The 12,579-nt window shown below is 31.2% G+C and overlaps 1 protein-coding gene across 1 annotated transcript; it reads right to left on the bottom strand.

Moving 5' to 3' along the window:
- Positions 1–10,866: 10,866 nt before the first annotated feature.
- LOC121116266 (histone-lysine N-methyltransferase SETMAR-like) lies at positions 10,867–11,415 on the bottom strand. The gene has a single exon (XM_040710510.1). It carries the CDS (start codon positions 11,413–11,415, stop codon positions 10,867–10,869), a length of 549 nt encoding a protein of 182 aa, XP_040566444.1.
- Positions 11,416–12,579: the final 1,164 nt, after the last annotated feature.

Raw genomic sequence — 12,579 nt, forward strand, 5'->3', positions numbered from 1 at the left:
AAATTTCCGAAACTCACAGCTGTTAGCAAAAAAAATGCAAAATTAAATTTTTTAGCTGAGATTTGGAAAAAAAAATTAAATATGAAATTCTTAGAATTGTTTTTGAAAAATCCTCAGTTATTAACAAAGAATTGCAAAAAAATTTCAAAAATTAAGTTAAATTTCCAAAATTATATTTTGTTGTAAATAACCAAAATTCCTTAATTTTTTTTTTGGTGGTGGGGGGGGCTTATTATTTTTCATATCTTAAAAAAGTAATTATTTTTTTAATATCAGTAATAAGAATCGAAATCACTAATTAAAAATAATTTTCCCTGATACTCTTCCACAAAAAAAAAAATAATAACTGATTCTGCGAATCTGATTAATCTTCCCATCACTAATTTTTACATCCATCTCTATTTGTATTTTCTTATCACTTTGTCTCTTTCTACATCCCTCTCTCTGTCTCTTTTCTTCACTTTAGACCCTTTTTACACTCCTCTTTGTATATTTCCTTCTACCTTCATTCTCTATATCCATTCCCATTTAATCATCTCTGCAATGCTTACACCCTCTGGTAGTATTCATAGAAAATAAATCTATTTATGTTAGTAATTACATTAATGGTGATGTTAATTTTTAGGGCATTCCCCTCCCCTAATGTCAGTGAAAATATTTTATAGGACAGTCGCCCAAAAATGTATCCTTCTTGCCCAAAAATATCCAAAAGGCTGTAATGTGAGAATGATTACTTAAAAATGATGTAGGAAGTTGTTTTTTTCACTGTAGTTTTTTTTTTAATAAAATGACATATAAAATAATATTTAAAGCGAAATATCAACAAGTAAACTATAGATAAATAATAAAATCATGTATTCTACTTCTTTTTGAAAGATTAACAAACATAAAAACATGTATTATGTATCTTGAAAGCAGGAAATAATCTTTAGAAGCAATTATACTTTTTTTTTCATTTTGACTGAAATGAGGGATTGAAGTTAAAGTTATGTAATCTCTAACTTAGGACTGAAAAATCCCCCCTCAATCTGTTACTTTTTTAGTGACTACATATCTTGGCAGTATTATGGTGGGTGAAAAATTACAATCGGCCGCTCCCACCCCTTATCCCGACAATCACATTCTCATCCATGAATGCATATTTTTCAAATCTATTTTCAAAGTTATAAGAAAAACATGGAAATGTCATGATCATTTGAAGCCCTTTTTAAAAAACGATAGTTTTATAATATTTTAAGTTAATAAAGAATAGTTATAAGGTCCTATTAAAGGCCACTTAAAGGTCACAGGGTGACCTGTTAATTCGATCTTATGTTGTATTTTAACGGCCCCACTACCTAGTAAAAGTAAAAAAAATCATTAAAAAGATCTATGTGGCTTAAAACAAAGGAAATACCGTGTACACCGGTTTAAAAATTCTCTAAACCATTATAACTCCAAGTCTGCCACACTTTTATTCAATAAACAAAATAATCCAAAACAATTCAATGTATTACATAACACTAGTTATTATAAGATCAAGGAGGCTTAGATAATTTATTTTGAAGGATAAGCCAATGAGACTTGATGATCATTAAATCATTGTTTCTGCAATGAGAGGATTTATAAGTTAAGCATAGTTATATTAAGAGGATTAAGAAAAAAGATGATAATTAATCTGATGATTACAATTCGTACAGTTCTTTATTTTTTTTTCTAAATTATTCTATAATAATTTCGATGGAAATATTTAAATTTGAATCACGGAACGAAAGTAAATATTTTTAACAACAATTAATATATCTATGTTCTATATAAATACTTTATTATAACATTTTTGTACCAGTATTTTGTTGTTAGACATCAAAAACCTATTTAAAAAAACGTATAAACAATCATGAATACTTTAAATTTTGCCCCTACCAAGTTAAAAATAAAATATAGACAATTTTTTGTTTCTCTTTAAATCTATATTTTGACTGCCTTATAAAGATTAAACATCTTTTTCATTAAATTCACTCTTTAGAAATATGTAATTAAATATCTATACATTTTATATCATATTTGTGTAGCCTCTAAAAATAATTTTTAACATTAGGAAAATATAAAATGGATACATACATAAAATATTATTGTAAAAATATTATCAAATATGATGGTGATTATGGTTATGAAATATTACTATTTATATCTGATATATTTTATTCATGGAATTTATAAATTTTTTTTTAATGGTGATAGTTTCTGTTGGATCTGTTAATGCTTATAATGCCAATAATGCTTTAATCGCAATAACGTATTCATCAGCAGTTTTGTCATTCTTTTTTTTGGTGTGTAGAGTCACTTGTATTCTGTAGAGGGGTCAGTTTTGTTCAGGAATTTCGAAGATTTTTTTACAAATGAGACTTCCATTTTTAATCTCTTTTGCTTGTTTCTTGTATCGTTTTTACTACTTTCCATATAAACATCTATTTCACCATCATTTGTGGAAGGACCGCGTTCATCTTTCAACTCTTTTTAAAGCAAATTAGTATTTTGTATTCTTTTTTGTGCTAAGGCTTATTTTTCAGCAGCACCGTTTCTTAGCCTTTCCTTCATTTTTTCACTCCATTTCATTTTTGGCTCTGGTATCTTTGTTTTTTGCTCATAAAATTTTTTCAATGATATCAGTCATTTTCTTAACTTTGGAGTATCAGGCTTCTATTAACAGCTTCAAGTTGTGTAAGCTTGTGAAATCGGTAATCCACCTACTCAAACATTATTTTCATGGAAATATGAGTGACATGAGTGGTATCTTTATTTCTGACCTGTCCCTGAACGGGATACTGAGCAGGAAACTCATTGGAAAGGCTGTAGTATTTTCTTTGTCTTCCCAGAACAATAATCATCTATGGCATAAGGAAATTGCAGAAAGAAAGATATTCGCTCATATATTGTAATGACATTTTAACTACAGCTTGGATTACATGGTCTGAATATTTTTTTCTTTACTTCTGAGAAAAGATTATTGTTTATGCAATCAAAGCAGAGCTCCTTAAAGTTGAAGAAATCAATTGTGATAGGTTTTTTCGTCTGATAATGTATGTTTTTATATTAAAAGTTTTAGTCTTGAGTATGTGGTTTCTTTTGATATTGTTACAGCATAAAATGGTCCAACCAGGTGAACCCAAAGGCTTCAAACACAACAAAGGGTGGCTTGGAGAATTCTAAATCCTCAAATTATCGTCCAATGCAGTCCAATCTATTTGAATTGACGTTTAAAAAGTCTTCGAGCCAATGAAAAAGATAATTCTCACTGCAGCACCTCTCGTCTAACAGCAGAAGCGTTGGTCTTTCATGGAATGTACTTGTTGTACACTATATTTTTTCAGATATAGAAGGAATTTATTATAAAGCTTGTTTTTAGAAGTTGAATTGTATCACCCCCAAGCTAATAAATTCCAAAATACCATATTTTAAGGTAATTTAATCAGTCAAACATAGCTATGTTTCAAAATGTTTAAGAAAGAATAGCTTAAGAAAAGAGAGAAGGATTATTCTAGATATAGGCAAACTTTAGTAAATCCAACCTTGGACCTGGTTATCTTTTTTAATTCATCCATTCCTTTTTTCAACTTTTAGAAAGAATTGAAGACCATGTTATCAATTCTGGTATAAATTTAGTTTTCTACAGAAATCTTTTTTAAATAGCAAGATGTCCATTTTGAGTTACTTCGAATATTGTCCCTTATTTATATCCCCACATTAAGGAAGCATTTTTCACGTGGTCGTCGTTCCGTTGTTTTAACTTTGGTCTCTGGATAAAATAACTCTTAGATGTTTTTTTTTACTTTTTCATGAAAATTACGAAGATTTTTCTGATTTTTTCAAAAGAACAAATGCTTCGCTCAATTCAGTCAAATTGTATAAATTCACTGAATTCTCGAATTGTATCTCCTGTTCACATAATGATATTCCCTAAATCCTCAAATGGAACATCCTTTTAGATTGAAGGAAGCAAGAGTTGATGTTGTTATGAATACCAAAAAGTATATGTTTAGTTTTTAATAGAGATGAATATGTCATTCAATTATAGTGTCCAGAATCAACTATATCAACAATAAAACTTTCTTCATTGCTAAAGATATTATTCTTAAAATATAATTAGTAACAGAAATGAATGTTGTTATAACTGAATGTAATTTTGTGACTAAATTATAGACGAGAATATAATTAATAATAATTTTCAAATATTGATATAGAACATGTGAATATTGGAGATGAGGGTAGGGCCGAATTTGGAGAAATTGGTTTGAGCACTTTCCCCAGAAAATACTCTTGGTGGGGATTGTTTTTTTTTTAAAGACCCTAAAAAAGAATTGATCTTTGTTTTAAAAATAGATAATAAATATTATTTTTTCGCAAAAAAACGTTGATAAATAAAATAAAGGCATACTAGCAATAAGTTTCCTGGCGTTACTCGGCCAAAGAGAGAGTAGAAAATCAAATTGGTCAATGATATTTTTTCTTAGTGTTCAGAGCCCTTTGGTGCGGATACACATTATAATATGGCGTTTTTATAATTTATCTATATAAGTATGAATTAAAAATATATAAATTTTGTTATAAACTTCAAATAACATACCAACATATACATATGCATGTAAAATTGTCTAGATGAGAAATCCATCTTTTATTTTTGTCAAAAAATTGCAAAATCAAAATTTTGCGAAGAAAATAGCAAAAACTGTTTGTCTCTAATTTAACAAAAAAGCATTTGATAGGATTTATGGCCTTTGTAAAGAGGAACAAAAATCTATCAAGATTTTTTTTGTACTTAGAAAACAAAAAAAAATATTGAAAATAATATCGTCGAAAAAATAAGCCTCAATAACTGATTCACTTTCGCAAATATTACAAAAATTATTTAATTATTAAGTATTCCGGAAATGTATTAATATTACATTTTATAATTTAATTTCCAAAATGTGTCGTTTTGTGGTATTTCTTTTTAAAAATTGAAAATTGACGTTTGATGAAAAAAAAGAGAAAAAAATTGAGAAATTATACAAAAAATATTTCAATTAAATATCAATTTTATATGTGTTATATTTATACACAAACCAGACAAAATTTCTACAAACTTTATTTTATCTGTAAATTCAATATTTTATTGAAAATTCTTGAATGTAATAATCATGTATGCATCTAACAGTGTGCTTGTTTATTTAGAATTTGTGTCGTTATGTGATCAAAGTAATTGAAGCATGTTAATATTATTACCGAATAAAGAATCCTTTTTAAATGATATCAAATACGAAATGAATAAATGTTATATCTTTCAAAGGGATTCCCTATTGAATAATATGCTTAAATGCATGCGAATAAAAATTGAAGTGGTTGCAAAATATAAGATATAATCGATTTATAGTTAACTTTCATTTTTTGTGGCTGGCATAATATTATTAACTTATACTTAATATTAGCAAATATTTGGTTTTATTTTACCACATAAGTTTATCATCCTTATACACATTTTTTTTACATTCATTGTTACATCATCTATTTTTTTTATAGTAAATTAGAAGAGAATTCAGTAGTCTAAGAGTTACAATATCAATAAAGTTCTTACTTTTAATGATGATAAGTAAATCTTATTTCCTGTGTATTTTAATCAGGTCTGCAGAGTCGGTACAAAAAATGTTCAACTTTGACTCAATTACGCAATCTTATTAAAATAATAGGACTTACCCAAATTATATATTTTATTTCGTATTATTTTATTAATACTCCAAATAACTCTATAATTTAGTAGAACTTGTCAACTGACAACATAATAATTCGAAATATAATATGTTTCTCCTTCAACTATAATGAAGATATATACTAAGAATAACTCGCTAATCTTCCTCCTAAATCCCCTTATTAATTCGTATTTAATATACATTCTCCCTTTTTTTGTTTGTATAATAATTCGTTTTTTGGATTTTTAATTTTTTGATTCTATTTTCGTATGTACAAACCATACCTTTAAAAAACTTTGAGACACGGTGAATCGATCTTGTTTAAAGAAAAAAATCAAATAGTAGTGACAAAACAAACTTCCTCTCAAGAGACCAGAAATTTGATCTGATCAGAATGATAGTAGCTCTAGGTACGTAACTCGGAATTCTGAACAACTTTTATTTTATGTCTAAGGCAAATTATGTAGTAAATAATTGGGACAAGTATAAAGAACATCATTTGTCCTATTAAGGCAAGACTGGGCACATGGAAGAGATAAAACATAGCATTTTCGAGAAGCTACCACACTCTTAGACATTGAATATTATAAATGAAATTCAACATAAGTTGAGAAGAGTTAATGTAGAGTCATACCCAACTGAATTTATATTCCATAATTTATAAGATAATTACTAATTACTAACTGAATATTCAAAATGGCACCCATGTGACAAGTAACGTTTGGAAGGTACATATTTGAAGCGAAATTACTAGGTGCTGACTAAACATAGCATCCCATAATTACAAAAGCTCATACTTTAGGTTAAACTAAAGGTGCTAAACCACCAATTTCTAGTGATTCATAAAAATTGACATCAAATGGGTATTTTTTCGATCAGTAGTACACAAATGATAAATTTAACTTAGTATCTTGACACAATTAGAAGAGCCTAGTATAAATACTTAGTTTTCATTATCAAGTTATGGAGAATTAGAACCTATAACAATGTTTGCACAATAACAAGGCCAAAAATTGAGTGAATCAGACCATTGTATGCTGAGAAATAGTGACCTAAACATGACAAGTCAACTGTGAAAATACTGTCTTAATAAAAAAGAGTTTTTATGGATCAGTACCATCACAAAAGGATGCAAATTTGTCTATGGACTTTCAAAAAATGACTAGACGAATTTTTTCATTTTTCCAAAAAAAGATAGCCCTAACATTACAGTTATTTGCCAATGATCATTGTTACATTTAATAGCCCACTCTTTTTATGGAATTGGCAACCTGAAGAGTAAATTATCTTTTCCATAGCTGCTATAATAATAATTTAATTCCTGAAGAGTGAACTTCATTTTCTAATACATAGAAGCTATTATTGATATATATGAAGAAACCGAATGTGCCTTTGCTCATAAAAGAAAGAGAGTAACACTAGTGATTAGTTGTGGAGTTATAATTGCAAGTCCTTGGTGGACTTGGTAGTCAGAGTAGAATTTAGGATAGATATCGGAGTAACTCTTGCCCCTTTCCTAGTTTATTTCCTAATCTCACTCCCACCTCGTCACAACTGCTTGTAGCTGATGAAATGAAACAAGAAGACAGTCAGTGGTGTTGTTAGCACTTTTTGTGGGAGGGGTGTAAGCCTCCTTAAAGTTTGCTACCCCCCTCCTCCAATTTAAAAAAATAATAATATCTTATATACATTTATACGTCTATTTTGGGCCTCCGAGGGCATTAAACCCCTGTTTTTGAACAAAATTTTCCTATTCTCTTTCTACATCTCTCTCCTTCTCCCTGTCTCTCCCCTCTTCTCTTCTCTCTCTCTCTCTCTTTCTATATTCCTGTGGCTGTCTTTCTTTTCCTACCTTTATTCCTCCTATCTATTCCCCTCTGTTCAGGCCTGCTACGCGGGCACCCTCTGCTTGTATATATCTACAATAACACCTGTTTATATAAGTAATAAATATTGGTGTTGACAATTTCTGGGGCTTAGCGCCCAAAGGATGATGGCAGATAAGCTGCTTTCCTCCAAAACATTCTTGAAATTGTCAGACTTACCATATTAATGTGTCTTTTTTAACATGCTCAAAATGGTACCTTTAGCATCACTCCCAATAACATTAAAAGAAGGGTGACTCACTCTATGGTATAAATATGACTGTCCCAAATTTTCAACCAAGCTCTGTTAAAGGCCTCCAAAAGGTGTCAATCGGGCCTGCATTCTATTATGATAATGACTATATTTTATGTTGAGTGTGCATTTAAATGGACATATTTTAGGATAAATATTATATGTACATAGAATCAAAAGAACCGTAGGAGTCAGGAAGAGAATTCTTCATCCCACTATGCAGAGTAAAAAAAAAAAAGAACTTCCATTTTAGTTTGTTTGTTCATTTGTGTTAGAAAAATGTAATATTTTTTCGTAAAACTTGTAACACAGTTGATAAAATAGCAAGTTGAAAATAATATATAGTAAGCATGTATTTATGAATTATTGGTATGATATTATCGTCTGCTACTTCCGGGGCTATCACGATAATTGAGTGGGAGGATACTTCCTTTGTGTTTGAATGTTGAATCAAGTTGTAACATCATACAATCAGTTATTATCCCTTGTATTGACATAAATTGTTAGATGGAATATATACATATAATACTATGTACGCACTATTATATTAAAAACACATGACGTACCTTAATTGACTCCCTATTATTTACATTTATTATTATACTTGAAAAAAGTAAAAGCTATATGTCAAAGGCATCCCTAAACCCTTTTTGGGGAGCCTTGAGGCCCCCTAAAAGCTTCAAAATACCAACAAAAAAAATTATATTAGGTTAAGTAAAAAGTTATGAGTATTTTTTTGCAGATGTATTATGTTACCAATACCTCACGATTAATACATTGTATTAAAAAAGTTTCAAGTATGCTTAAAGGTCAAGCGTACACTTAAATAAAAAGTTCATTTACAGTTTTCTCTTAGGTGTTGCCGGTTGTGTGGTATAGTGTTACAAAATGGAAGTAAAAAAATAAAAAAATTGATACATTCTTCAATATCACTACGACAAAGGTGTAAGGCGAAGCAGATGGCCAAAACAAATTGTGATTTTTATTAATTCAATACAGTACTGAATGCATCAGCAATGCAAGGGTTCCTACGATTCTGTTCTGTTAATATGGAGGTCGAACAAGAAACACGCTCTGGTAGGCTATTCGTAGAAAATGTCGATAAAATTATGGAAATCCTTAAGTTGTAGAGGCATGTTTGGACTTATTCCATTGCCCAGGAACTGAAGATTAGCTAGAGCGCTATTTGGAACCATTTGCATAAGGCTTGTCTTAAGGAGAAGCTCGATATATTGGTGGCACACGAATTGACTCAAAAGAACCTTTTGGATCGAACTGATGTTTGTGACTCTTTTCTGAATCGTAACGAAATCGATTCATTTTTGAAGCGTATGGGGACTGACTATGAGAAATGGTTCACATATGAGAACAACAACTGAAAAATATCTTGGTCAAAGTAAGGTGAAGCGGCTCAAATGCTTGCCAAACCCTGTTTAATGTCCAAAAAGGTTACACTTTGTGTTTGGTGGGATTGGAAAGAAATTATCCTCTATGAGCTGCTTCTATCGGGAAAAAACTTCAATTCAAACTTACATTGTCAACAACTAACCAAATTGAAGTAGGCAATCGACCAAAATCGGCAAAAAAAAGGGTGTTGTTTTTCATCATGACAACGTCAGGCCACATACATCTTTAACACCGCACCATAAGCACCAAGAGCTTGGATGGGAGGTTTTATTATCCCCGTCGTATTGTTTAGACCTGGCACCAATTGATTTTTACCTTTTCCAACACTGCCAAAAATTTCTTGATTGTACAAAACTGGCCTCAAGAGAGTCTTCTGAAAATGAGCTGTTCAAGTTTTTTACCAATAGGAACAAAAACTTTTCCAATCGTAGAATTATTTAATTGCCTTCAAAATGGACATATGTTATCAAACGAAACGGCGCATATTCAATGTAAATCTGATAATCTCAACTATTGTAAGACCCTTATGTTCTCTTCCCAATTTGTGGCTGGGTTAACCTCTTTTCACATTAATAAAAAAAAACAAAAAAACATGTGTATTAACGACAAGGTTTTTATTAACACTACTAATAAAAAGAAAAAGAAACAACAATTACAAATAGGCAGCATGATTATAAACAAAAACAAGGAACACCGATCAACTAACAAAATAAATAACGCAACCCCCTCTTTGTCAAAATAAAGCAAAAAACACTGAAAAATTCTTACCATACCTATTAAATACATATGTATGCTTGTATTAGTTGCTATTTGTTTTAATAAACTCTACAAGGCTCAACATGTGATGTTCAAAAAATAAAAGCAAGCTGTTATTATTATTATTTTAATATTGAGAAGAGAACATCTAATTGTTCAGTAGCTACGTGTGAGTGTGTCTCATGAAAAACGGACAGTAATATAAGGATTATTTGAGGAGTTATCTCCTATATTAATAAAATAAATAACTTCGTGTACGACTGCAACTATATTATAGTATATTGCCTGAGTGTTGCTAGTTTTACTCTTTTGGAGGGGCTTAGAAACAAAAATGATCAGCACTGTTGTTATTTAATTACTAACATACCGGTGGTTGCATAAATACACGGACTATTTGTGGCAAATCATTAAATGTGTAATAAAATTCGTATGACGTATTTTTTTGAGAATTATATAATAGAGAATTTATTCTGGTATAAAATTTAATATAATTACTGAATATAACCACCATCAACTGCTATGACACCCTCCAAGCTCCTGCAGAAGGCCTTGCACACATTGACGATGTAATGGTCTTCCATGGCTGCCCATTGCTCATTGACACTGGCCTTCAATGAGTCCAAATTCGGGTGGCAGGTAGCACAGGCCTTCTTCTCAATTTTCCACCACACACTGTAGTCAAGGGGATTCAAATCAGGTGATTGAGGTGGCCATATGTTTTTGTTTCAAAATGGCATGTTGGCAGCGAGCCAATCCTGAGTCATTCCAGAGGTATGGGCAGGTGCCCCATCCTGCTGGAAGATAAAGGGCGCCCATGAGAGATCTTGAGGGCCTATGGAAGGACCTTGTCCTTCAAAATCTCTAAGTAGGCCTCTGATTTAAGTCAGAAACTAGTTTTGAACCAAATTAGATCCATTTTTGCCCCATTTGATGCAATGGCACCAAACATCATCACAGATGCTGGATGTTTGACTGTGGTGATTGTCCGAAGCTCCTCAACCATGTCCCTGTTGTCATTGAAGGCCACCACTCGGTCACTTGACCTGTTGAACACTGGATCAACAGTGAATTTCTTTTCATCTGAAAAAATGATGATGCGACTAGCCGGGGCATGCTTGATATAATTCAGCATGACTTTGCAACGTTCTAGCTGCTTATCACGTTGAAGTTGAGACAATAAAGGTCTCACAATCATCCTTAGAGATCGGCCACCAACTTCTTTTACAGCCCTGGAAATGGTGGCCTTATGAACATTCATGTCTTCAGCCACCTTTGTCATGGAAGTCTTTGGGTTGGCCATGAAGGCCTCCACCACTTCATCCACATTGATTTTCAGTGGTCTGCCAGTTCGAACACCCTCCTTTAGATCTTTCCCCTCCTTGACAACCTTCTGGACCTTGAACACCGTAGTCCTGGATAGTCCAGTATCCATGATTATCTCCTACACAGACCTAACGGCGCGGTAAGGGGCCTTTACATTTTGAGAAGTAAAGTAGAAGCGTCTGTTGGATTACATATATATTTTTTTCATTAAAAAAAAAAAAAAGTCCATTGCTATTCATAAAAAATTATATATATACAGAACCGTGGTAGTACCTTACATAGTATTAATACTCCTGTTGATCAATAATTATCTAACTTCCTTTTTATAATTCATGGCAATCAGGCAATGAGACAGTAGAAATATGAGCCGGGTAAACAAATAATTGAACAAAATATCTTGTATTTTTTCCTAAAGTTTCGTTTATTCAATGTATAGACAATGGACTATCTGATATATTTTTCAAAACTGTATAAAACAAAACTTTAAATGTTTACTATCATTTTCAAACAAAAGTAAGAAATTTTAATTTAAAAAACTTGTTTGATTGATTTTTGGAAAAAGGATTTGTTGCTACACTCTGAATACCATAACTAAATCATCAACCAGAGTTAAATTATAATGTTTAATGTGTCTCGGAACCATAGAGATAAAATACATACATGCTTCACATAAACAATGACAAGGGGTTCACAGAACAACTTCAAATATCGGCAAATCTTATTTTTTACAACGCTCCATGCAAAGACTGTGGTATATCTTTTAACTCTATCATTTATGCCTTTGTTGATTGTCTTCATGTTTGGATTTAAAAGAAAGCCTTAGCATTGCAGGGCCGTCTGTAGGAATATATTTAAATATATATTTATTTAAAATTTAATTTTAAATATTACAAATTTCAAAAATCTAAATCTGTTCACCAAATATTTCAAATATTAAATTTTCTAGTAAAAAGCCAAAATTCCTCAATTGGACGGACGGCTACAGCTACTTCGGACCACCCCCTGCGCAAGCCCCTTCATTGAATGTCAGCGGGCACGAAAACATCGAATCGAATTTAACAGACATTTATTGTTTGGATTATTTAATAGTACGACTTCTTCTGATAATATTAAGGTATTGGAATTGGTTTTGTCTAATGTCATACCCCTTACTGGGAACAAGTTATTCGCCATCACCCAGATGAGGCTGAAGAATTGCGAACAATTTTTATTTCTACTGCAGTGCGATACTTGGGCTTCTCTTTCAGGATTTCAAATGTTTTGGGTTATGGGT

This window comes from Lepeophtheirus salmonis, chromosome 4 (assembly GCF_016086655.4).
Source record: "Lepeophtheirus salmonis chromosome 4, UVic_Lsal_1.4, whole genome shotgun sequence".
Classification (NCBI taxonomy): Eukaryota; Metazoa; Arthropoda; class Copepoda; order Siphonostomatoida; family Caligidae; genus Lepeophtheirus; species Lepeophtheirus salmonis.